This window comes from Osmerus mordax, chromosome 7 (assembly GCF_038355195.1).
Source record: "Osmerus mordax isolate fOsmMor3 chromosome 7, fOsmMor3.pri, whole genome shotgun sequence".
NCBI lineage: Eukaryota > Metazoa > Chordata > Actinopteri > Osmeriformes > Osmeridae > Osmerus > Osmerus mordax.
This window is the reverse complement of record NC_090056.1, coordinates 9,882,965-9,910,122: the sequence shown is the minus strand read 5'-3', so window position 1 is coordinate 9,910,122 and position 27,158 is coordinate 9,882,965. Positions and strand designations below refer to the sequence as shown.

Sequence of the window (27,158 nt, the reverse complement as noted above, 5' to 3'; positions counted from 1 at the left end):
CGAAGTCCGCATTTGGGCAGTTCCAGAACAACTCATAGCTGTTACAGGATACTATATTACTACAAGACCCATAGTGCATTGGGTGTCGCTCCTCCATGAACAGCTGATTGTCAAGTAGGGGAACAATGTCTACCGTGTGCAGAGAAGGAAGGGTCTCAAAGATGGAGTACGAAGAGAAAGCTTCCTCACAGTCAAACAGGTAAATGTATCAGGCTTTAAGACCTAAATAATGTTCAAGCAAACTACTGAAAAATGTAAAGCCCTTTTACTGTAGGTTTAGTGATAGCATCTTTGGAGAATCGTTCGACCTGACGCGCAACACGTCCTCATGGGGAGCATGTCCAGTGAGTTCATGAAGCATCGCGTAACTGTAATGGAAGCTAGGAAGTTAGAAGCAGTTGTCCAGAACAGACAAATAAAACCTGAAAATGTAGGCCTTAGTGCTGACATTGTGACCGTTGTGAATAATGGCGACAAGTGAATAGATGTATTTAAGCAGCACAAAATAATTCACTATGCTTGTCGATCACTGCTGGTTATCATAGGCATACTTCGTTCTTTGTATACGTTAGTAAGAAATTCTTTTTTTTGGAGGTGGGGTCGAACATTCATATCTAAAGATCTCTCAAACTTGATCATGGCACATAAACACTCCAATATTTCCCCAAACATGGAGAAAGATAAGCAGAAAGACAGCAGAAAGATAAAGGCAAAAGAATATCGACCATGACATAATGTACTGTAACCATAGACTATATGACTGTAACTACATCGGTACAGTCGTATTTAAAAATGTATAAATAATTATGTGGTTTTATAACAATATACCTCAGTATGTTATTAACCTAGTGAAATAAAGTGCTACTACTTTATGGGCTCTTGAATACCACAGCCCTGTCTTGAAAAGTAGGCTACTGATTTGTCTCTGTGTGTTCATGAAAACAGACCTCTTAATTATGAATCTCAAGCTTAAAAATGACATTACTCACATATTTCTTAACCATATAGGCTACAGTAGATTTAAAGAGGCGATGCATTTTAGACAATACATGCCTGCTTTCTGAAATCTTTGCAATTGGTGAACCCTTATCACTACTGTTGCAGGACGGCACCCATGTGTTTATTACAATCTGAATACAAATCATCACACATGAAACACTGGAGAGGATCACCATGTGAACAAACAGTTTCACTTGTGCTGAGTGGAGTCTACAGGGCCTCTGTCTGATCCCTCTCTAAACCACAAGAGGGTGTTACTACATAGGCAGGTTCAGTAGCTGTGCTCCCATTACTTAATGGGAGCAGATAAATGTACAAGGATTACTAGGACTTCAACATAACTGTTGAGGATTTAATGTAATAAAAGTAGAACACATAGTTGTATATTTCATCACTATCTAATTTAAATCTTTTACGTATAAAAATGTTCTCAAGAAACATAAATGTATGTTCTATTTTGAGACTAATATGTTTGGAAACCTGGTTAGTGAGCACAGCTGCTGAGCTCCAGGGTTCACATGTGAGGTTACATAACTAACTCCTAGTTCTTAGTAGGCCTACAGGAGGGACCAGGACTGTGACCCTACTGAAAATCCCCCCTACTGAAATGGTTGACCCCTTTCAGGGGGTCAACCATTTCAGAAGGGGGGATTTTGGTTTCCTCTAGGCCTGTGTATTTTCACATAGTAATCAATTTCATGAAGATGTTTATCTAGCTAGCTACTGCAAATTAATTTAACAATAGCTGCTGCTTCTTTGTACCAATATACTGTCTATTTTGCCTGAAGGATGTCCTGTCTTTGCTTAGTGTTGTCACAGTATCTAGGAGTATTGAATGTCTATTTCATTCAATAGTCCCATGAAAAGCCAACAATCCTTTACTCATTCAACCCTCGAAATTACTGCAGCTTCCGCTGGGATTACGGGACACTCAGTGTTGCTATAGACAAAAATGCAGCTCTTAGTCAATCGGCATAGCAACGACACAAATACTTCACTAGTTTGTTTTTGCTACAAAGACAACCAATAGGAATCCTGATGGTTGGTCTCTCGCCAGAGAGTCTCTTGAGTGTGTGTGTGTGTGTGTGTGTATGAGTACAGTGTGTGCAGAATTATGCCTGTGTGTAAACTAGTGGTGGGCATAGATTAATTTTAATCTAGATTAATCTCACTGTAATCTTGGCATTAATCTAGATTAATCTAGATTAAAATGGCTCATTTGAATTCTGCCGAAGGCATTCAGAATATGTGTGCTACCCAAATAATGACTAAAAGTAAGTCTTTGAGAACGGGTTTCTCAAGCCAGGTGGCGCATTAGACCAGGAGCTCATCTCCTGTTTCCAAAATGCATCACAAACTGCTTGAGAAAACAGTTCTACTGTGATAATTGGTGATGAAAAGAAATTTTGTTCAATAAGATGTACTTGTGTTTATTAGCTGTTTATTAGATTAGTTAGCTTGACTCATAGAGCTGTGCTGACGGGCTTGCCTCGGTTGCACTCAAACATCGTAGTTTGACGACGACTCTTCCCCTGCGCTACATCAGTGCTTGGCCCGGCATCTTCTGCATTAGCTAAGGGATGCTTTGCGTTTAGGTGGTATTTGAGACTGGAAGAACTCCTACAGTAAACTAATTCCGCATAGCACAAGGTGCAAACAACCTTAGTCTTGTCGAGGTTTCCATTGGGAAGCTTCTTAAAAATTAATTTTCCCTGAAGCAAACCAGGCGGCTTCATAGCTGCATCCATGTTAGCACGTCACGTTTGATGTAATAATTTCATACACAAGGCATACACACAGGTTCGAAGACTCGTTCTGGCCCCCTACAGTGCAATTCCGCATACATCCGCGCTAAAATATCAAGGTGAAAGTCATCATAGCTTGCGTAGTATAGACCCAGCACCCAACCCAACTTTGAGAATAGATTAACGGCGATATATATTTTATGGCCCGATAAGAGTCTCACGTTAACGCAGCGCGTTAACGCTGATAACGGCCCACCACTAGTGTAAACACACTTGAGCGTGTGTATGCTCTCAAGAATGTATGATGTGTGTGTGCGTGCGTGTTTGTGTGCGCGTCTGTGGTTGTGTGTGTGTGTGTGTGCACACAGGTGTGTTTGTGCTTGTGTAGGTGTGCAGATGTGTGCGTGTGCTGCTTGTGTGTGGGTGTGTGTGTGTGTCTGCAAGGCCACGCCTCACTCTGTCGGCTGACGAAGGGGCAGGCGGAGTGTAGAGTTTCATCATGCTGTTTATTCCCCAGTCAGTGTGCTGGGTGAGGGAGGGGGAGCCGTGTGGCTCTGCGTGATCAAGCGGGGCAGCTTTGTCTCCTTTTTGTTTGTGCGTTGGTTTGTTTATGTGTGTCCATGCCAGTGAAAAACTGTGTGTGCCTGCACTGCTCATGCAGCTGTCCCCAGACTCGGGTGTCAGGCACGTAGAGACACAGCGACTACCCTCTGGGGACTAGTGCGTTTTCCTTCTGCCCCCTCCCTCCTTTCCCTTCCCTCCCTTTTTCAGTCTCCTCCGCTCCTCCACTTGCGCGCTGCTTGTCTGCTGTTGACTCGTACAGTTCAGCAGCGGACCGTTCACAAGGTTCCTTCTCTGCTCCGATGTCTGTCTCTGTCTGCTCTCGCTGTCCGTCTCTCTTCACTGCACTCCCTCCATCCCTAGTGGAGAGTCGTGTACAGTGACTGTCAGGAACAGATGACCAGTTGGTTAGCGGGGCCAGGAGAACTGTGTGTGTCTGTGTTTTTCTGAAGAGGGGAGGTCTCTCTAACCTGCAGCTATTAATACCACCTAACGAACATAATCTGGAGGATAGGTTATCCTCTTACGTTTGTTGGCCAGAAGGCTGAGGGGCGGGGGGAGAGAGGGAGAGGGAGGGAGCGAGAGGGAGAGAGAGAAGGAGGGAAAGGCTTCACTGCTTTTCCACTCCTAATGCTCTCTCTCTCCTGCGACAGTTTCCTCTCTCTCTGGCTCAATAGAAAGCAAAGTGGATCTAAAGTTAAAAGCATAGTTTCGTTTCTCCCCTCAGTTTCTTTTTCCCTCTCTGTCTCTCTCTCTCTCTCTCTCTCTCTCTCTCTCTCTCTCTCTGTGAACAAGTTTTGCCAGGGGGCAGTTAAACCTAGCTAGTGTGTGTGTGTGTGTGTGTGTGAGGGAGCGTGTTTGTGTAGCCTGTGCTTAGTGACAGCCCTGCTAGTAACACCCAGAACTGAGCTGTGAGTCAACCTTTGCTAGTCGGAGCGTGGTGCCTACTTTGATCATGAACACTCTGCCAGCTTACTGTGGAGCCAGGATATCAGGCTGCTGGACCCTCAGGTCAGACGGCAGGTAAGACACACATGCTCCCCTCAGATGGTGTCGCGTTTATCTCTCTCTTTTGTTTACCTGCTTTCGCTTTGGCTCTGTATTCATGGAGCCTTATAGCCTCAGGTGACCTGGGCACTGTTGTGATGGGGATAGAGAGTGATAGTGCCCGGGGAGTCCTTGTCATCAGTCGGTCTTTCTGACACTCGTCTGTCAGTCTGTGTGTCTGTCCTACACTGACGGGGGCCGGAGTCTGTTGTGAGTTGGTGTGGACCCAACAGGACCCAGCAGGGTTGTTCGGCTACTGTAAGCGTAGTCCTTTTGGTATTTATGTATGAGTGCATTTGGTTTGTGTGTTTTGCCTATCTTGTCCATGAAAGTACAGCTCAGCCATCACAGAGATTTAAAGTGTGACTATACAAAGTTTGTGTGTCTGCGTGTGGAGTCCATTCGGGTTAGTATGTTGTGTTGCCTGTATCCCACTAGCTGTTATTATTATCACTCCTCCCCAGCTGCCTAGGGGCCTGAATAGCTCCTGAGACTGTTCCAGAAAACGTTTTTTCTCCGTCTGCTCTTCTCTGCCTATGTACCGTGAACTTGACAAGTGGAGATGACACACATACAGTCCACCACAAAGCTCTAGTAGTTAGGAATGTTTTAGGAAACCTTTGGGTATCGGAACCATGGATCGAGGACAGGGTTCACAGTCAAACCAGTGTAGTGTAGGCTAATCCTTTATTGCACCCAGTTTGACTTTGACTGATAACCCAGCTCGAGTGTAATGTTCTCTGAAGGTTCTCTGTGTGTCCTTTCTGCCGTTCTCCCCAATGCTCTCTGCTTCTTCCCAGGTGGGCCAAGTCAGATAAGATAACACACACCCAGGATAATGTTTGCTTGTCACCTTTAACCCCAGCTGTTCTTCCTGGAGTAAGAGGCCAACAGCAATGATGTAAGCACACTGGAGCCACAGAGACAGTGAAGGAAGAAAGAGGCTGTTTTCTCACAGTCGTGCCCCTAGATACCAGCTGGACTACACGCAAACTATACCCTACGGGAATTGCCTGTCTAGCGCAGAAATGGCTTCTAGCATTCTGCGGTCCTCCAAGGGAGAGGTGTGGATCTCACGCTTGCTCTAGTAGGTGTCGGTGTTCTCTCTAACTGCTGGAGTAATGCAGATATCTGAAGAGGTTCTACTCTTAATGTGGAGAATGTGAGGGTAGGGTATTTTTCCTTGTAAAATAGTTTTAAGGACAGAATTTCCAACTATGGTTTGTCCGTCTTTGTGTTCATGGAGTTAGTCATTTTAGTCATTTTTTTTTTTTAGCAGACGCTCTTATCCAGAGCGACTTACAGTAGGTACAGGGACATTCCCCCGAGGCAAGTAGGGTGAAGTGCCTTGCCCAAGGACACAACGTCAGTTGGCTTGACCGGGAATTGAACTGGCAACCTTCGGATTACTAGCCCGATTCCCTCACCGCTCAGCCACCTGACTCCCATAGTTGGTGGTGGACTCCAAATCGAATGTTAATGAAATCCTCACTGCTGCTGAATCTTAATGTCCTTCCTCTGGGTTAGTGTGCCACTAGGAGGCCAGAGGCCCAGGCCCCTGAGAAGGACACAAACCTTCACACTTACACTCTACAATAACAACAACCAAGGTTTCAGTCCAACACTGTCAAACCAAAGAAACTGGCTTAACCAGTGCACTGGTGAAATGGAGGCTTGGATGTGTCTCAGAATGTGAATACTTTTTCACCTGTTGGTCAAAAGCTGCTTTGGATAAGCCTGCAGGCCTCTCCGAGCTGCTGTCTCAGGTGTTGGTGAGGAGCGGGTGAAGGCTGGCCATGGCTGGTGAGGTTAGTTTGAATAGTACCAAATGATTAGGCAAATCCCCAGCGGCACAGTGGCATGTCTTGTTGTGCTCCCTGTCACCACTCTGCAGCCTAACACCTGTGACCAGCGGTTTTGAATGTCCTCACTGCAGCTTGTCAAAGGGACATTCCTGTCCACATCTCTCCCACTCCTCCCCACCTGGAGAGGCTGTGCTCGGCAGGGGGTCTCACCAACAAGCTCCTAACCTCAGCAGTGAGCCCCACACCTGGACCCTGCCCCACCCCCAGGGAGGTTCAGCAGGCTGTGGACTCTGTGGGCCTGTCACATTTACACAACCAGGGTGATGGTGTACCGGCACATCTGGATGCTCCATGATGAACTTGAGTCAGGGCCCTAGATAGAGACTCGTGGGAACAGCAGTGCACAGTGAAGACTGACTCATCGTTACTATGTTTTTGTAAAACTATTTTCTGTTGACTCAGATGTTGCTGGACCTGTTCAGAAACCGTTTGAATGACAGGTTGTGTTTAACAAGAATCAGAATCCGATTTTCCGGTTTTTATTCGCCATGAAAGTTTGCACAGACAAGGAATTTACTTTGGCAGGAGAGCCTACCTAGGTTGTGTCTGTTGACAATGTGAATCATTGTGGATTTTTTGATCCTGATCACTAAATGGTTTTGAAAATGCCTTGTTATTGTCATACCCTTAATGGATCTGGCCTGATCCTTGGGTTGGTATGTGGCTTGAAATATGTTATGAAACGAGCAGCCATCAATCAGTCTTTTCTGTCCCTGTTTCAACACATCCTATTCAGCACCTCCGAGTAACATAAAAATATGTTTCCTTCTAAAAAAAATCCTTGAATTTGTGGGAAGGTGACAGTGTGGTTATTGTTGTGTTTTCTGTTCTACAGTGGGGGGGGAGATGGCTCTCTGGACCGTCTCCTCCCGCCAATCAACATGGGCTTGTCACCACGGAAACGGACCACCAGCCAGTGCAAGTCGGAGCCGCCCCTCCTGCGCACGTCCAAACGGACCATCTACACGGCCGGACGCCCGCCCTGGTACAACGAACATGGGACCCAGTCCAAAGAGGCCTTCGTCATTGGTATGAAAGTCAGAACAGGAGGAGTGTGTACCACACACACACCACTTCTGATGTTCCCTCATGAGGTAGACTTGGATTGTTGTTGAGTCCCAGGTACAAAGTCTTACTCGGTTCTGATATATCTATCTGCCACATGCACGTGACTGAGGCACTTTTTTCAGTTTACGTGTCTGTGCAAGTTTATGTTCATGATTAAAGTCAAAGTTGCTGCCAAGACTTATATCTGCCAAATGATAAGTGTGATGAATGTGTTGGGAGTGCCCGCCAGGCTAATGATTAGTGACAGGAAGCCATCTTGGATCACTATGGCAGTTCAGCCTGTGGTGGGTTTTACTGGGCTCAGCAGGAACTCTGCGTTAGAGGGGGTGACTCTGCTATCTAACATGGAAGTCTGTCCAACAGTGTTAGACACTGTAAAAGTCTGTTGTTGCCTTATGTTGGCCAGCCCACATATCATTTTTTATACAGACAATGAAAGAGCAGTTGGTGTGCTTGTAAGGAGAGCCCAGTAATTAGCCAGATATGCCCTTAAACAAGCAGAGAACTGAGACGTTTGCTGTGCAGATCAAAATAAAGGAGACTACCTAACCACGTAGTTCCCACAGGACAAAGGTCCGGAGTTGTCCACAAACCAGAATGTTTGCAAACCTCTGGTCTACAACCCCCTTCTGCTGTTGTATAGGTGTAGTACAACAGGTACAACACAGTGTGAGCGTGTTGTGTCGTCTCCGTGTTGCAGGCCTGTGTGGGGGCAGTGCCTCGGGGAAGACCACTGTGGCCAGGAAGATCATCGAGGCTCTGGACGTCCCGTGGGTGGTCCTGCTCTCCATGGACTCCTTCTATAAGGTGTGTGTGTGTGTGTGTGTGTGTGTGTGTGTGTGTATGGATATCCATGCACATGTTTTCATAAATATGTGAGTTTGTGTGCATGTACAGTATGATGTGAGCACATGGATTGCTTTGTGTGAATGTGATCTTAATATTTACTGCAGGTGTGCGGGTGACAGATAATCTCTTTCTCAGAATATTAATGAGTTATTGGTACATTGCTACAGAGAGAGAGAGACAGACAGACAGAAGGACATAGTAAGTGAAAAAGAAACTGAAAAATGGGATTCAATGAAGACCTCTGGGGTAGAAGACAAAGAGAGGAGAGGGGAGCAAGAGAAGTCTGATAAAGTAGAGTTGCTAAGAAAGAGAGTGAAAGGGAGAGATCACCAACACAAGCTTGTCTCTCTAATGTAACACAGTCACAGCAGAGGCAGTTGAGAGGTCAGAGCACAAAGGGGATGGGTATCCCATTGACCATTCACAACATGCCAATCAACTAGTGCCAGCTGAACATGCCTTGACATCGTGCCTTGACATCAAGATACTTTAGAGATCCTTATACCCTAGTGTCTACCATTCAAAAGTTTCTTGATTCATTTCAACCGTGGAAGAAGAAGATCTGTTGTCAATCATGGGTAAAAGTTAAAGTAGTTGTGTCTAGTTGTGGATCACTAGTCTGCAGACAGACATGTAGACGTGAGGACATGTAGGTGTCGTTCTGTACCCTGCACCCCTTCCCTCTGCTCTGAAGGAGGAAGGGGACTGGTTGAATTTCTCACTACTATAGAAGAGAGCTCCCCATTGGTTCGATGGAAAGGGGGTGGGCTTTCACAGAGAGTGCCAAATGCTAAGGCTGGAGTTATGATGGCACACACAAACATAGTGACACAAACACACACTCATACACACACGTCCTCACACACACTCTCACATTCACACCACTCTGGCACAGACCTCAGAGGGGGTCACAATGTTCTCTTGCATCCTAAATTTAGTTGAACTTCAGTGGCACTCCACCATGGATGTGTGTGTGTGCATATGCATATGCACCAACATGTGATGTATGTACAAGAAACATCATCCTCAGTCACAGGTTTTTGTTTTGATACCTGATACAACCTTGATAGCTAATTCGTTTTTTTCTTAACTGATAATAAAATAGGCCATGAAATATATTAACACCAGTTTGATGCTGTGTTCATTCCAGGTTCTGTCTCCTGAAGAGCAGATTCTGGCGGCCAGTAATAATTATAACTTTGACCACCCTGATGCGTTTGACTTTGGTCTGCTTACACACACCCTGCGCAAACTCAAACTGGGCAAAAGTGTCAAGATCCCTGTGTATGACTTCACCACACACGGACGGCAGAAGGAGTGGGTGAGGAAACATGTTCTGTTCTGATCCAGGTTCAGTTTGTGCTGTCGGGTCTCTGTTCCATTTTATAGATGTTAAGATATTAATAATTTAGCATGTTTATTCAATGCAACATACAAATACTCCATTTACTAAGTACATCAGACAACCAAGGATCAGAAGTGCAGTACTAACAGTATTGCAGAGCCAAGGAACAGTTTGTATTTTACCAAACAGCTCAACAATAACATCACAACTGCTATATTCATAAACATGGCTGTCTGTGGATCATCTCCCATCCAGAGGAAATCTGGAGCCGGACCGCAAATCCAGATGCAGAAATCCAGCCTTGCACCAGCTGTAGGCCTTAATGTGCCAGACAGTGTAACCATTATCTTGGGTTAGAAAGGGATGGCTAATCATCGGTAGGGTTCGTTTCATATTTACTTAAACATGAACTCATTGATGAATTGTCTTAACCAACAGAAAACCGTGTATGGAGCCAGTGTTATCATCTTTGAGGGCATCATGGCTTTTGCAGATAAAGAGCTCTTACAGGTAAGACGTGTGTATGATTGACCAACAGTTGGCTCCACCCTGTGTGTGTGTTTGTGCATGTGTCTTCATGTGTAATTCCCTCTAATGGTTGTCTGTGCTTATCCCAGCTGCTGGACATGAAGATCTTCGTAGACACGGACTCAGACATCCGTCTGGTGCGTCGGTTGCGCAGGGACATCACCGAGAGGGGGAGGGACATCGAGGGGGTCATCAAGCAGTATAACAAGTATGTGAAGCCAGCCTTCGAGCAGTACATTGAGCCCACCATGCGGCTGGCTGACATAGTGGTTCCCAGAGGTGAGTCACACACACACACATGCTCACGCACACACACACACACACACACACACGCACACACACAGCACCGCTTTATTCTGACCACTGCTCTTATATCTTGTCCTATCAGGTGGGGGCAACATGGTGGCCATTGATCTGATTGTGCAGCATGTTCACAGCCAGCTGGAGGAGGTGAGTTTAGCCCTCAGGCTGTACATGATCTTACACTGGTCTCAGACCAAGAGAGCTCCAGGGCCTTTGGAATGGGTTTATATTGCATTGTTTGCTCTGTCATAGGCTGCTGAGTGCGTTTGTGTGTGAACAACATAGCATGCAGTCAGATGTGTTTACGATTGTGGTCTCCCTGAGTTTACATTATTTGGGTGGGCAGACAGAGCGTAGACATTGTGGGATTGACTCTAGTGAGCCCTCTAGTGGATGAAGTAGACAATTGTTCTTTACGATAGAACAGGGCTGCCTAGCCTGTTCCTGGAGAGCTACAATCCTGTATGCTTTCACTCCCAACCCCAAAGGTAACTAAACCAGTACAGATAATTAACCAGACAATTGAATCCTGTACACTAGATTAGAGTTGGAGAAAAAATGATACCTCTGGAACAGGGGAGGGCATCCCTGCAGCAGTGTGAAAGAAGTGATGGTGAGGATTCAGCATAAACATGTGTGGGCTTGTGAAGTTCACAGAGAATCACTGACAGTACAGAGCTGACTCCTCAGTGTATTTCACCAGGCTGTTTTTAGCTGTGTATCTCTGGTGTGGTCGTGTTAAACCGTACTGAATTAGACGTGGTCAGATTGAAGAGCACCACATGGGGGCTCCAGCGACAGACTACACTAACAAACCATGTGGCGTTAGAGTCCTGCTCCATGTACTAATGACGACTGCAGTGTCACCAACCAAGCCACGCTGACTGTTTCCTGTGTGACACGGTACTGTTGGCCTTGGCCCCTCACTGCACACCGATTGCTCTCTCACTCTCCTCCTCTCCTCCTCCTCCTCCCCCATCCCTCCATCCTACACAGCGCGAGCTCAGTGTCAGGTAGAGTAGCACAATTCTTCACCGTACCATCTAGCATCGCCACCCTGAGAGAGGAAGCTACGAAACCAGCATCCTCCATCTCACTGCCTGCTGCCATTACTGTTACACCTCTAGGAAGCGCTGTTAGCCACGCCCACGCATTAAGACCATTGACCTATTAAGTAGTGAGTCATGGTGGATTTGAGGGCTTTTTCAGAAAATGTATTCACCATCACTATAAGCTAGCTTGTCACTGGAGTGTGTCCACAGAACACATACGTTTACCTCCTATGCTTCTCATACATAACATTATTTAAAAATATAGTGGAAATTGGCGGTTTGATGTGACATTCTGTATTTTTATGTTGATGTGAGATGAGTATCTCTCCAACGGCCTTGTGTAGCTGGCAGTTGATGAGAGGATGTTGGTTTTCCCTCTACCTTTATGAAATGACAGCTCACACACCTCCTGCATTCTGTGTCTAAAAATACACCAGTGAGACATCTCACTGACCCCTCCTCAGACACAGAGAGAGAGAGAGAGAGAGAGAGAGAGAGAGAGAGAGAGAGAGAGAGAGGTAAGAGAGAGGAAGTTAGCACTGAGTATCAAAGCTCAGCCACAGAGAAAGTTTCCAATACCTGCTACAAGGCGCTGAGTTTTTCCATTTGATACGAGTATGTCGGCCTCAGCAGATCAGAGAGAGAGAGAGAGAGAGAGAGAGAGAGAGAGAGAGAGAGAGAGAGAGAGAGAGAGAGAGAGAGAGAGAGAGGAAGTGAGGTTGGTGTGTGCCTTTAGACGCAGGATGTAGTGAGGCCAACGAGCAGAGCTACCAGCCTCCATGTCTGCTGTTCTCCAGATCACACAGTGAAGAGTGACAGCCCCAGCTAGCCCTGAGCATCTCAGTCACACACACAACACACCTGATACCTGCTGTTGGTGAAAACCACTAACATTCGCTCAGTTAGACTTAAGACTGGCTTTATTGGCATTTCAACCATAGACAGTTAATACAGTACACAATGAGACATCAATGTTACTCAAATTAATTCCATGCAGGACAATCTCAGTAATTGGTACTGGATTGTTTTATATTAAGTTAAACCATGTAAGTAGATGTAAGTACAAAACTGTTTAAAAGCAGCCTTTCAGTTGCAGCCTTTCGGTACTGCATATATTTGGTTGAGGGATATATGTGTTATTGTATCTGTAAGGATGACTCAGTGCAGTTTCAGCTGTTACACACTCATCACTGTGTCATACAATCACTCTGTCACCCTAAGAATCACCTGATCTTGTACATTTGTTTTCATTCTCTTCCTCTTTTGTTTTTGTCCTTTTGTTTCTGTGTTCTTTCTGTTGTTGTTGTTGTTGTTGTTTTTGTTGGTGTGTTTCGTCCAATCCCTCTTCTCCCCGTAGAGGAAACTTCGCTGGGATATGTGAGCAGACTTGCCTATGATTCTGTGTTGTTGGGTTTGGCCTCTTAGCTCTACGTGTGGACACTAATAGGGCGTTAGAGCGGCAGTAGGACTAGAGGGCACGGCTTCATGTGATGTCACACCAACCCAGTGGACAAACAACCACATTGTCCATTGGAGGGTGTTGCAGATCAAACCCTAAACCCTCTGTGCACATCCCCTGGGATTCATACAAGGGAGAGAATTGTCCAGAACAAGACGACATGGCTAAATGTTTCGGTGTCCCAAATTACCCTTCAATTGTTCACAACAAAATCGATTCTAATTTAATTGGACTCATTTTGAACCTAATCTAGTCTTTTCTTGGGATTGTCTCTCATCTGTTGTATAATAACACTCTTAAGTGCTGTTTCTCATCAGCGCTAAGAACCGACCTTTGTGTGCTGTGGCTTTTTTTCAATGTCTGTTTCTTTCTTACTAATAATGGCTAATATGTCCTTGTGTGAGGACCTTTGCTCTGTTTATACACTTTATAGAATGTTAGTATATTGTGGTGTGTGGTGTGTTGTGATTGCACATGATCTGTGTGTGTTTCTGCCTGTCTTTGCACTCACACAATCTTTATCTTTCTCCTGTTGCCTGGTGTCACCATCTACATATCTATCTATTGGGTTGTTATGGTTACAGGGCGGCACTAGCCTCCGCCCACCAGGCCCAGCCCCTCCCCCAGACCCTGAGTGTCCTGGAGAGTACGCCTCAGGTCAGGGGCATGCACACCATCATCAGGTACCCCTCACACACACACATACACACACATACACACACACACCAGCCTCTTGAGGCAGGCCAGAGACCCTCAGACCCAGAGCCATGTCTTGCCCAACTGTAACAGAATGTGTTGAATTTGTATCTGTCAGTACCATGTGACAACCATTTGCTGTACTTATGCAATGTTGTTGTCCAAAATTGCAATCCTAAGCGGCTGAGAGAAAAAGGAGCTAACAGTGCTTGTAATTTCTGGTGTTCAGAAACAAAGAGACGAGTCGTGACGAGTTCATCTTCTACTCCAAGAGGCTGATGCGTCTGCTGATAGAGCGAGCTCTCTCCTTCCTGCCCTCTCAGGTGAGAGAGTCCAGCTGAAACACTCCCACTAACACAGCACCACGCTGATTCCACATGACACAGGTGTAGGAAGAACGACGCAGAGAGGAGAAGACAGTGATAGGTATACCGAAACGAAAATGGAAAGATACTGTACATCAAGAGGTGGAAACTGAGGCATGGAAACTGTCTGGCCACTGCAATGGAAACTTTATTCAATCTACGACATGCATGCACATACTGTATGGAGAGTACAAACACCTTCACGCACACTGAATCTCACACCACGATCTACAGCACGCTGTGGAAAGGTTATTTTTTCTTTGTCTTTAAATTGTTCATTCCTCTCATCCTCTCTAGATCCACACAGTCCAGACACCACAGGGGGAGGACTACGAAGGCAAGATCTTTCATGGGAAGAGGGTGTGTTCTGTCTATCTTTCTACCCCTCACATTAATCATATTTCCTGTAAACGTGGTCTTTCAGCTTCTTATATAGCAGGCATGTTCTAACAGCCTTCTGCTCTTCCTGGTGTTCTCAGATCACTGGCGTTTCCATCCTGCGGGCGGGAGAGACCATGGAGCCGGCGCTGCGGGCCGTGTGCAAGGACGTCCGCATTGGCAAGATCCTGATCCAGACCAACCAGGACACGGGAGAACCCGAGGTACCATCCCCTTCTAGAACCTCCACACACAATACACATCCCGACCTACTAGACACATCCAGTAGCGTCGTAATAACATGGCAACTCTGATAGCTCTGCTATTCACATTTTTTTATATTCTAGCTTTTTTTGAATTTCTAGTTTCGTTTTTTTACATTCCAGTTTTGACAGCCTATGGTGATACCGGGCCTGTTGTTGTTCTGTTGGTTTCTTCCCCTCACCCCTGCTGTTCCTCTGTCAGCTGCACTATCTGCGTCTGCCAAAGGACATAAGTGAGGACCATGTGATTCTGATGGACTGCACTGTGTCCACTGGAGCTGCTGCCATGATGGCTGTACGCGTCCTACTGGTGGGTATTAACACCAGGTTACTAGTCATGACTTTGTACAGGACATTAACTCAAAGAAGAATTTTACAGACAGGCTAAAACGTGAACACACTGTTGGAATGCGTCTGTGTGTGTCTAACAGTGTTTCTCCTGTGTAGGACCATGACGTGCAGGAGGATAAGATCCTGCTGGTGTCTCTGCTGATGGCAGAGATGGGTGTCCACTCTGTAGCCTATGCTTTCCCCCAGGTCCAGATCATCACCACAGCCGTGGACAAGAAGGTCAACGACCTCTTCCACATCATCCCAGGAATAGGTAGAGAGAGCTGTGAAGTAGAGAGGAGAAAGAAGCACTTCATTTTTGTTTGCGTGACCTCATTTGTACCTCATTTGTTTGTGTGCAGGAAACTTTGGTGATCGATACTTTGGTACTGATGCCCCCCCTGACTGGAGCGATGAGGAGATGGATGAGCTCTGCTACTGAGTGTGACCAGTGGACTGGCCCATTTACAGCTTATGCCAGGGGTTTGCCCTTTGGAGGACAAAACCAGAGTGCACTTCTGGCCCCATGTGGGCTGTGACTAACAGCTTTAAGCTGTGATACCCTGATAGACTTGAGCTCTCACTTAGGAAGAGTGAAGATCCAGAACAAAACACATTTATACATTCAAAACATTTTTGTATATTTTTATTGTGCGGCCATGATGCTGTCCAAAGCTTAAATGAAGATATTTTTATAGTGCGTGTATGCATGTATGAAATAAATTAATTGTTTGACTGTTTGAATTCTGTATACAAAAAAGAATGTACCTAGCCTTATGCCGTTTACTGTTGAGGACAATTGAATGTGACTCTCTCACTGCTAACTGCTAAAACACATCTACATCTTAACTGTAGAGATTAATTTGCCTTTTCAGAAGTGAAGCCAAAATCAGCCATTGTGTTCGCTCAAAGCATTGTTTGAAGGACCACTGCATCGGAAAACTGTGTGGGTGTTACTATCTTGTTTGTACCTTTTGGTTTCCCCTCTCTTTAGCTACTGACCAAACCACAGGTACAGGAACTTGAGGACGAAAATATATTTCTAGCTGTAGTACTAGTGTTTTGAGGTATTGGTTAGTTCTATGACTATTAGCCTTCCTGAGTATGCTGCTAGTGCTCTGCCACTCAGCCTCCTGTTAGAAGATCTACATCCCCATAAATAAGGGGCACTGGCTTTAAGTACGGAAGATTCACCATGAGGGTCTCTTTATGCTCGAAATATTGTTTTGTGCTGCATGTACTATTCTATTTATATTTGTCAACCGTTCAAAGCTTAACCTGTCCTATCATGGTGGGAATTATAATTTCCATGTTCACCATTTTACACCCCCATCAGATAAGATGTATGTATTATTTTGTCATGGGAGGTTGTGGGTCAGAGAAGCTCCATAGGACGGACAAAATAACCAAAAAGTGGCTAAGAAAAAGCATGTGACCATACGTTGCATCCACAAATGAGCGGCACTGTGTAGTATAAGCCTGTGTAAGTAGGCCTATAGGCAGGTTGTATAATTAAACATCGAAATGGAGTCCATTTATTAACCCCAACATGTTAAATCCGTATTTTTTTTACATTAACATTTCCTGATCACAAGGGTGGTGTGCTGTGTTTACTTTATTTGATATTTTATAATAAAAGTAAATGTACATGGCGACTACAAGCTTAATTTTTTGTAGGACTAGGGTCTCCCATAGAAGTTTATTTCCAAAACGGTTCATTCAATACATATCAATTTGGGGTTGGCGAGTTAGTTTACACATATATTTATATATAATGACGACGAGGGCGTTATATAGTTTGAGAATTGGACAAACCACATGGTCTTTTGGTTTGCTTTGTCGAGCAACGTAGAAAGAGATGGAGCGATGAATTACATTCTCTTTGAAAATATACAGGAAGGATACTGTGGTTGCCCTCTTCTTAATGGAAAAAAAACTTCGATCTTTTATCACTTTCCACAATAATGATACTGACACCGAATCCAATTGAAAATTATATATGAAAACAAACCGACAAATATTCAGAATAATAAATAGCCTATGAGGATTCAGACTCAGTAATGTCTACCTTTATTATTCGCACGGTAGGACACATCTTTTCAATTGTGGCGCGCGCCGTCTACGGGCACACACAGAGCAGAGGACAATGACACCTGTTTGCAGCACAAATGACGCGGGAAGCGAATGGTAAGATCAATGTATTAGGTATTTAAAAAGTAAAAATTGCCAATATGAGTCTACATGAGTAGCGACAGGAATATGGCCACATGAATAACAAAGCTTTTAAACGATTTAAAGAGCCATGGCCTCATTAAATGAATTTGAATGTTTTCTTTAGGTTTGCCTTTATTCATTACTTGCTCTGATGTAGATACTATTCATTACTTCACGAAGAGAGGATGAGTCAGACATTATTCGATTCAATTATGTATGTTTTATTATACTTTTATGAATTATATAGTACAGACATACATAGTATATTTTACAGAGTAGTTTGCATAGGTTGATTGGTCATGATTAGTCACATCAAAGCACTGACGCTCATACAACCACCTGTCTGTAATAGTCTTATTTATACTCTTGTCTTTAGCCTTTCTATTTCAAATTTCACAGAATTTCAAATATTTGTTTGTAGATCTCATGGATCTTGAGTCATGGAAAGTTTACACCAGTAACAAACAGGAAGGAGTTGTGTATGTGTGTGTGTATTTGTGTGTCTTTGCATGCGTGCGCGTCTGTCTTGAGTCCCTATTGGCAGTTCAGGTTCCTGATGAGGTCACGAAACGACTGGCCGATAAAACAAAGCTAACCTGGGTGTGCACATTAGTTCCTGCTGGTGCCTAACCTGTAAGTACCCTCTCTCTGAGGGGGTGACCGTTGGCTTGTCTTCTGGGTTGAATCCATCTGTAGAGCTCTCACCATATTTCCCCTCTGGGCAGAGAGGAGACAGAAGGTCTGCAAAGTGGTAAGGACAGGAGGGGGTAGGGAGACTTTCCAAACCCACCTTATTGCCATGACTTGGCACACCCACCACAATTCTCCATTTGTTGTGATAGGAGAGGGTTAGGCATGGAGAAACGAAGGAACTTTTTTGATGATTGTTTTGTTAATGTGCTAGCTGGCAGTGTGTTTCTGTCTGGATGGCTACGGTTAGAGTGGTGTGCTGACAGTTTATCATGGCTGTGTCATAAAACGGAATCATCGGAGCGAATAAATTATTCAGATAAAGAGGTATTTCTGAATTATGGGAAAGGGCTTTGGATGAGCCTAGTAAAGAGGATAGAGTAGTTTACACTGGGGTGTGTGGGTCTGTGCATGTCTCTGTCTTTCGGCCTGTTTGTCGCTGTCCGTCTTTCTCTGTCTTTCTCCTTGTCTGTCGAATACATTTAAACTAAACAGTCCTTGTCGAGCACTCTCATCATGGTGACGTGTGCAGACCTGGTTAGGGTGCTGAGAGGCGTCTGGTGCATTAGACTTGATCAGCAGAGACTTTAATTTGCTCTCTGAGTGGTTTTAATGCTTAATAACCCAGGGCCGCTATACTGAACCTCTTCCCCTTGACAGCCAAACATGTTTCTCTCACCCTGCTGAAGTGAACGGTGCTGGCTGCCTAGCTCTGTCTCTGCTGCTCTTCTATTGATGGCACATTGGCAGACAGACAGTTGATTTATCATTATTACAACATGGTGGGGAAATCAAAGAACTCATTAAAAGTGTTTCCTTGATACAAAAGGGCATAAAGGAGTCACTCCCCTTTAAAAACCTTGTCAGAGTTTTGGCGCCAGACTGTCCTGCTGTTGAACAACATGATTGAAAGACGATTGTAACTGAAACTAAGACGATAAACGACTATTTACGAAATATTCTAAAAACTCATCTCAACAATTTATTATGTTATTTTCTATCTGTTATTTATAGCTAAATAAATTACATTAGAATAATACTTTATTAGGTGGGTCATTTCTATGTCAAAATATGTTAATAAAGGTGCTTACAATTATATAACACTAACAAAAAAATGATACTATAACTAATGTTTGTAAAAGGTTTCTCATTAAGCCTGTGTGATTTATTGTTCCTCCATGACCAGACTGGCCAAGGCGCAGCATGTAGTCTCCTGCATCTGGAGGGGTTCTTTCCAGGACTGTCCAACCTGAGAATGGTGTTTTAATGCTCAATCTCAGGTTCGTCAGCCCATGAAACACCACCTCATTTCAGCCATTAATACAGGATGAAACCAGCAATGTAAGGAAACACCCAGACCGGTCCCGACCAGCCGAGACCGAAGCAGACCGGATCAGACCAGAACAAACTGAATATTTTATCTACATACACTTAAGCCAATACATTGCATGAATGTGAAATATATCAAATGTGATTATGAATAGTTGATATCAAGTAGTAAATTTGGTATGAATACTTGCTAACATAAGATACTGACTAAACTCTCCAAATGAGGAACTATAAATTTGGGATAAAAAAAACATAATTAAACTCCTTTAATTTCTTCGTTCAATTTTTGGACTATTTCTTCATTTAAGATGAAAGTGTAAAACCCTAGACCTGAAGTTGAACAGTGAGTGAGACAAACCCTAGACCTGAAGGTGAACAGTGAGTGAGACAAACCCTAGACCTGAAGGTGAACAGTGAGTGAGACAAACCCTAGACCTGAAGGTGAACAGTGAGTGAGACAAACCCTAGACCTGAAGGTGAACAGTGAGTGAGACAAACCCTAGACCTGAAGTTGAACAGTGAGTGAGACAAACCCTAGACCTGAAGGTGAACAGTGAGTGAGACAAACCCTAGACCTGAAGTTGAACAGTGAGTGAGACAAACCCTAGACCTGAAGGTGAACAGTGAGTGAGACAAACCCTAGACCTGAAGGTGAACAGTGAGTGAGACAAACCCTAGACCTGAAGGTGAACAGTGAGTGAGACAAATGAAGAGCACCCTAACTCCAGCACAGGCTGCTCAGACAGGAGCTGGAGGCAGCCTGTCTCATTAACCACTAGAGGGGGAAGTTTACACACTAATTCTACAGACCACATCCCTGTGTGAATATAGTTGACTGAGATTAATGCTATTTTAAAAGATGATATAGATATTCATAGTGTGTAATTTCCACACTTTAACAACCTTTGACTGCCCTTCTGCGTTCATCTTATTGCATCATACATATGTCCACATATATCTAGTAGTGCCCTGTCTGCAAAACGTATTTACACAGTGTAGAGCAGTGGCAAGTTTTTACATATCTAATAACATGATCATATATACTTAATTGCAGAGGTGTTTTACCAAACCTCTGTCCATTAATTAACACACACACACACACACACACATAGTGCAATTGTTTGACTGCACAACAACATCCACACACACACACACACACTTACCATTAACTGAATGAGGAGGTGAGAGGTGGCCATATGAATAAGGAAGATAGAATAGACGTGTGTGTGATTCATTCTGACCAGAAGAGGTGAGGAGGGCGTGACTCAAGTGACCTCTCTTTCAGTGGGGTCAAATGTCAGATAGAGCCCTGGCCCTTGCAGGGGAGATTAAACTCAGTCACAGGGGTGAGATAATGTGTAACCAAGGCGACCGAGGTCAGATCAGAAGGTTATTTATGCGGCTGAGGTCATGTAAGTTGCATGTACGGGTAAACACTGAACTGGGCATCTGTATATCATCTGGATTGGACGGGGTTGGATGGAAAAATATAAAGAAATTACTTTATAAAAAAGTAAAGCGTAAAAAAACTACAGGCTGAAAGGATTTTTTTTTCTGATGTTGTGGTGTCCCTGGGATCTCAAACTGCTCAAACAAGAACTGTGAAATTGACCGATGTAGACGTGACAGACGTCCGGTCATCTGTGGAGGGTTGAGCCACGTGAGCCAGGGTGGCCTTGAGGGAGGGGGGGGGGGGGGGCTGGGTCTAGAGAGGAGGGGAGAGAGTGTGAACATGATGAGTGTGACCTGAGCAGGTGAGGTTAACGTTCCCTGGGGTTACGGAAACTGCACGGCAGTTCCACATGATGTGGAAACGTTGGCTTTTGTACAGGCCAGGTCAGTAGTGTAGCTCCAGCCTAAACACTGAACCAGCAGAGCCTCGGAGCAATGCGGGGGTGGCTCACTTCCTCTCTCCCTGCCTCACTACTTCCTGTGTGTTCTCTTACTGTCAACCACACCCCTCTCCCTGCCACTTTAACCCTCCTCCCCCACACCCCCTGGCCAATGCCTCCTCCCACACACGCACGTGCACACACACACACACACGCATGTGCACATACGCACAAGCACAAAAACTCACCAGCATTGTCTTACCCCTACCTTTTCAATATACTCCCACCCTCGTCTTACGTCAAGCCTTCTCTCTCTGTTTTTCTCTCTTTCTGTATGTGTGGGTAGCGTGGGTGTGTGTGTGTGTGTGTGTGTGTGTGGGGGGGGTGGTTAAGGGATTCCATGAAAAGGCTATGACACAAGCTACATACAGCTCTAGCTATCACACTCTCACTATCTGTCTCTCCCTCTTTCACCCTTTCTCTCTCATTCTCTCACCCTCTCTTCCTCTCCTGATGCCCCTACCCCTGTTCTCCTGAACCACGCCTGACCCTGCCCACTAATTATAATTCTCATCCTTGATCTCATCTGTGTGTGTTTATATGTGTGTTTGTGTGTGTGTCAGGGGGTTCAGGAGGGAGTGCCCCCCCTTCTCTCTTCCTCTCCACCCACCACTCCTATGCTGCTACAGTACGCCTGCGGGGAACTGTAGGCTGCCTATAGATACACTGTACCCTTAGCAACAGTAGAACCATCTCCGTGATTCAAGGACACAATCAACTACTAGATTTCTGTTCACTTGTTACTTCAATGGGCTTTAGTTATAACAGACTATGTAGAGGCGTACCCCATAGATGAGACACCACTGGGCAGAAGCTGTGTCAGTCACATATCTACACATTAGAACCTCTCTCACTGTACTTCTCCTCTGGTGAAACAGACGTTATTCTGAACACTATGTTCTGCATGTACTGTGCGTGCGTTTGGGCGTTTGCACGGGCATGTGTGGTGGTCTATGGAGGCATATAGGAGGTGCAGCAGTGATCGTGTGTGGGGGGGGAGAGAGGGGGCGGGGGGGGGGGGAGGTGGGGGGGGGGGGGTTTCAGTGGGGATGGAGGGGGTGTCGGGGGTGTGAAAGGTCCTTCCCTCTAAGGGAGAGCTGTGGTTCGGATTCTGTTCCCGTAGGAAAGGGAAGGAGTGAGGTGGAGTGTGTGTGGGGGAGTATGTGTGGGGGGCAGCTAGGCCATCTGGACTGTGAGGTTGGAGAGAGAGAAAGAGAGAGAGAGAGCAAGAGAGAGAGAGAGAGAGAGAGAGAGAGAGAGCGAGAGAGAGAGAGAGAGAGAGAGAGAGAGAGAGGGAAAGGGGATGAGAGAAAGCGTGGGGGGGGAGACTGGACGAAAAATAGGAAAATGAGGAGAGTGAGATTTAGAGAGCGATGCAGAGGTAGAGGGAGGGTGAGGAGAGAGAGAGGGAAGATAGAGAGTATACACTAGCAACACTGATACAGTAGGCACACAAAACACTTTTTTACGGGAAGAACACTAATCCATCTGACATTATCTTTGCGCCCTGCGCTGAGGGCAGCATATAATACATTCACAGAGCTTTCTTCCAGTCCTGCAGCACGTCTGCAGGGCACTGTGCACTGTACTGTCATGAAGGACTGTTCTGGATGGGTGGGGTCCGGGATTGACTGAGCTTCTGTTATTTTTTTTCCACAGTAGCCAGCTTCTTGTTTGAGTGTAGTCTGGTCTCAAGTAGTAGGTTGATAAAACTGTTGTTCGATTAATAAAGCCTGACTTCCTTAAGTATCAATAGTGTTCAGGGTCAGTGGTGTGGCCATGGTGTGGTGGACGCAGCAATGTGAGCAGGAGAGAAAGGAGAGTCAGACAGCAGATGGAGAGACTCATGCTTCTCAAAAACAAGGCCAGAATGTCCTTGCACCGCCGTTCCCTTTTTCAAATCTCCCCCCCCCCCCACACACACACACACACCTTCCTACACCATTGATATTTTATCCACACCACTACAAGCTGTCTTTCCATCCTCTACATGCCCCCCTCCCCCCTCCCTCCCTCCCCCCCTCCCTCCCATCCATTCTCTGAGGTTCCACTGGCCTGGTGGAGTCAGTAAGGGTCACTTCATGACTCCCTCAACTCGCTCTCGTCCTGACTGCTTTCTCCCTCCAATCACCTCCTCCCCCTCTTCCTCCTCACGGTCTCTTCTCATTGTTTGACCCACTTTCTCTCTCCTCTCTCTCTCTCTCTCTCTCTCCTCTCTGCCTCTCTCCTCTCTCTCTCTCTCTCTCTCTCTCTCTCTCTCTCTCTCTCTCTCTCTCTCTCTCTCTCTCTCTCTCTCTCTTGCTCAGGCAGCTAACTGAGACTGTATTGATTGGGGGTTCTATTTACCTCCTCTGCCTAGACTCTCTGCTCCCTCTTCTCATCTCTCCCTCCCTCTCTCTCTCTCCCCATTTCTCTCTCCCTCCTCCTCTCATTTTCTCTCTCTTTGTTCCCCTGTGTACTGTGCTGTTCTAGTCTGCTTTATCTGTTTGTTTGTTTGTTTGTTTGTTTGTTTGTTTGTTTGTTTGTCTGTCTGCTGCTTTCCTAAATGTCTTAATTTACTGTAAGCACCCCCCCCACACACACACACACACGCACACATTCTAACAAAATGTAACTAAACAGACAAACACTTTGCTAATAAAAATGGCATTCAGCTTCTGTAGTGTGTGTGTGCGCGTTTTTGGGTACACTCATAGAGCAATGTTATAGAGTTTTGTTCTACTGTTGGCCAGTTATAACAGTATTTTTTGGAAAACAAAGCCAAAATCCATTTACATGCACACACAGCACACACATCAAGGGTTTGGTTGGGTTGGGTTATACTCACAAACATGGACAGCTGAAGGGAGAGGGAGATGAGTACAGAAAAAATTAAAAACCAAATTAGAGAAACTGGTCAGGCGAGGAGGAGAGGGAGAGAGAGGGAATGAAAGATGGGAGGGGAGGGAGAGAGGGAGAGGGAATGAAGGAGGGAAGGGGAGGAGGGGTGGAGGGGAAGGACAAACAGAGCCACTGACCTGGGGAGGGAGTGTCTGAGAACGCATGCATCAACAAGGAGGTTTGCTGAGAAGACAGAAAGATGAGTAAGAAAAAGAGGAGAGAGATTAAAAAGTGTGTGCATAGGAGATACGGGTGTGTCCTTACTTGCGAGTAAGTAAGTGTGTAGTATTGGTTCACATTTGTGTCCACAGTTGATCACGGGTGGAGCTGTGGAGACTCTCAGACACCTGTCATCCTCCATACCACTCTCTGTGTGAATGTGTGTGCGTGAGTGTAAGTCTGTGAATTTGTTTTTCTGTGTTTGTATATGATTCTTACAAAAGCCTTCCTTGTCCATCAGCTCCCCTCCCCCCTTTATTACCCGACCACTTTCCCCCTCCTCCCCTGCCTCTCCCCCTCCTCCCCTGCCTCTCCCCTTCCTCCCTTGCCTCTCCCCCTTCCTACCCTGCCCTCCCCCCCTCCTCCCCTGCCTCCCCCTTCCTCCCCTGCCTCTCCCCCTCCTCCCCTGCCTCCCCCCCTCCTCCTCTGCCTCCCCCCTCCACCCCTGCCTCCCCCCCTCCTCCCTTGCCTCTCCCCCTCCTCCCCTGCCTCCCCCCCTCCTCCCCTGCCTCCCCCCTCCTCCCCTGCCTCCCCCCTTCTCCCCTGCCTCTCCCCCTCCTCCCCTGCCCCCCCCCTCCTCCCCTGCCTCTCCCCTTCCTTCCTTGCTCTTGCTCCTCCCCTTCTCAATTTTCAGACCCGGTCACCCCTCATTCACCCCTTCTACAAATGAGCCACCTTTCACACATAAACACACACACCACACAAAAACTCACACACACACACACATGCACTGTTCCCTCCCTGCTTCCTGAAAGAAGTCATCTCCTGGCTGGTTCATCCCACGCTTTCCCATGAAGCCTCACCCAGTGCCCAGAATCTGGAAGTTTTCAGTTTTAACCCATTCCACCCCACCCCTTTTCGGCCTGAGCACACAGTTTTGGGGGAGGGGAAAGGAGGGGAGGGGAGGGGAGGGAGGGGAAGGGGTAAAACAAGGGAAGGCTATGTGACTGTAACTGCCTGACTAAAACTTCAGTTCTCAATCCAGCCCTCGACTTCTTCACCGCTCTCTAAAATGTGTACAATCCACCTCTCACACAACCTGTGAATACCTACATACATTCCACAACAACTCCCCTCCCCCTACACATATTACTACCATATTACATACTCCTACCACCGTGACCCCCCACCCCCGGCCTGCAGCTCTCTGTCTCTCCATGGTGTAAGTAAGCAGCTTAAACACCTACAGGGTGTGACATCAAGGCCCCCACGCGCCTCCGACTGCTGTCAGCGAGGGCGGCAGAGCGCAGCGCTCAAAAGGAGAGCATCTCATCCCTCTATTCTCTACTTCCCTCATCCTCCTTCTCTCCCTGGCATCGCCAGCGTTGCCGTGGTGCAGGCAGAGCCAAGGCTGTCCCCTCACATTATCCCCGGGACAACCAGATGAGCCGACAGGACGGCTTCCTTTACTCCTCTCCTCTGTTCCTCACCCTCCTCTTCCTCTGTTCCTCACCCTCCTCTCCTCTGTCCCTCACCCTCCTCTCCTCTTTCCCTCACCCTCCTCTCCTCTTTCCCTCACCCTCCTCTCCTCTGTCCCTCACCCTCCTCTCCTCTTTCCCTCATCCTCCTCTCCTCTGTCCCTCACCCTCCTCTCCTCTTTCCCTCACCCTCCTCTCCTCTGTTCCTCACCCTCCTCTCCTCTTTCCCTCACCCTCCTCTCCTCTGTCCTCACCCTCCTCTCCTCTGTTCCTCACCCTCCTCTCCTCTTTCCCTCACCCTCCTCTCCTCTGTTCCTCACCCTCCTCTCCTCTGTCCCTCACCCTCCTCTCCTCTTTCCCTCACGCTCCTCTCCTCTTTCCCTCACCCTCCTCTCCTCTGTCCCTCACCCTCCTCTCCTCTTTCCCTCATCCTCCTCTCCTCTGTCCCTCACCCTCCTCTCCTCTTTCCCTCACCCTCCTCTCCTCTGTCCCTCACCCTCCTCTCCCTCTGTTCCTCACCCTCCTCTCCTCTGTCCCTCACCCTCCTCTCTTCTGTCCCTCACCCTCCTCTCCTCTGTCCCTCACCCTCCTCTCTTCTGTTCCTCACCCTCCTCTCCTGTCCTCTCCTCTATTCTCCTCCATTCCTCATACCCCTCTCCTCTGTTTCTTATTCCCCTCTCCTCTTTTCCTCCTCTCCTCTACCGCTCTCCTCTATTCCCCATCCCCCTCCACCACTTGGCCCCACTGTTATCTTCTCCTCAGCTCGTCATCCCCCTCTCCTCTCCTCCTCAGCCCCTCTGTTTTCTTTTCCTGCGCGCCTCATCCCACTCAACTCTCCTCTCCTCTTTTGCCCCCTCTGCTCTTTCCCTCTCCTCATCCCTCTTTACTCTTCTCCTCTCCTCATCCCTCTTTACTCTTCTCCTCTCCTCATCCCTCTTTACTCTTCTCCTCTCCTCATCCCTCTTTACTCTTCTCCTCTCCTCATCCCTCTTTACTCTTCTCCTCTCCTCATCCCTCTTTACTCTTCTCCTCTCCTTATTCCTCTTTACTCTCCTCTGCTCCACTCAGCTTTGCCATTGGTCCCCAATCTCCAAGGTGATTATGACAAAAAGGAGTCATCCCTCAGAGACAAGACCAGCAAAGATAAGAGAGAGCTGTTGGGAGGGGGGCGGCAAGGGTTTTGAGGATGATGTAACAGGGAATTTTGACTGACTTGAATGAAACAGAGAGCATTATGTATTGAAACGCTCCTGTTGGGTGGGCACTCAAAGGGAAAATCTACCAACACATAAAGTTGATGTCATTTTATGTAATTTCCTCTTCTTCTATTTCCATTTCAGATCACATGCCAGAAAAATACAGCTGACCTTTTATATGATAGATAGATAGATATATAGATAGACAGACACATATATACATAGATACATAGACAGATAGATAGATGGTGTAGCCTAACCCTTCCCTTGGGGTCAAAGGTAATTTGTTCTGGTGCAGGATGGGGTTGTGACCCCACACGGTCAGCAGGGTCAAATCAAACAGAACACTGAACTGAGGTCATTAAATAGAGGGCCGTGGTGGGGAGAGGAGGAGAAGTTAACCCTTTCCCCTCCCCCTCTGAGCGCTGGGTATCTAAGGAAGGAAGGCAGCGTGGAAAAGTAAAGAG

The 27,158-nt window shown here is 46.3% G+C and overlaps 1 protein-coding gene and 1 long non-coding RNA gene across 5 annotated transcripts; both read left to right on the top strand.

The window, feature by feature from the left end:
* The first annotated feature begins 86 nt into the window (after nucleotides 1–86).
* LOC136945419 (uridine-cytidine kinase-like 1) lies at nucleotides 87–16,508 on the top strand. Of its 4 annotated transcripts, none has more exons than XM_067239217.1 (15): nucleotides 87–199; nucleotides 7,053–7,246; nucleotides 7,986–8,092; nucleotides 9,285–9,455; nucleotides 9,918–9,989; nucleotides 10,097–10,286; nucleotides 10,396–10,457; nucleotides 12,720–12,739; nucleotides 13,406–13,504; nucleotides 13,747–13,840; nucleotides 14,180–14,242; nucleotides 14,362–14,484; nucleotides 14,726–14,833; nucleotides 14,971–15,127; nucleotides 15,216–16,508. In XM_067239217.1, the coding sequence occupies exons 1-15, from the start codon at nucleotides 126–128 to the stop codon at nucleotides 15,293–15,295; spliced, it is 1,614 nt and encodes a 537-aa protein (XP_067095318.1). In that variant the 5' UTR covers nucleotides 87–125; the 3' UTR covers nucleotides 15,296–16,508. The 4 variants fall into 4 exon arrangements, with proteins under 4 accessions (XP_067095318.1, XP_067095320.1, XP_067095321.1 ...); XM_067239219.1 differs by lacking the exon at nucleotides 12,720–12,739 and adding an exon at nucleotides 11,307–11,323; XM_067239220.1 differs by lacking the exon at nucleotides 87–199 and adding an exon at nucleotides 3,948–4,328.
* Nucleotides 16,509–17,707: 1,199 nt separating this feature from the next.
* LOC136946378 (uncharacterized) lies at nucleotides 17,708–19,369 on the top strand. Its single transcript, XR_010876890.1, has 2 exons — nucleotides 17,708–17,818; nucleotides 18,944–19,369. It is a non-coding gene; the product is annotated as an uncharacterized lncRNA (long non-coding RNA).
* The last annotated feature ends 7,789 nt before the right edge of the window (nucleotides 19,370–27,158 follow it).

Bases quoted from the DNA above. Each gene is read 5' to 3' on its own strand.
- LOC136945419 (XM_067239217.1), top strand. From the start codon at position 126: ATGTCTACCGTGTGCAGAGAAGGAAGGGTCTCAAAGATGGAGTACGAA. The intron at 12,740-13,405 runs GTGAGCAGACTT...TTATGGTTACAG, and splicing joins AGGAAACTTCGCTGGGATAT to GGCGGCACTAGCCTCCGCCC. The intron at 14,485-14,725 runs GTACCATCCCCT...TTCCTCTGTCAG, and splicing joins AGGACACGGGAGAACCCGAG to CTGCACTATCTGCGTCTGCC.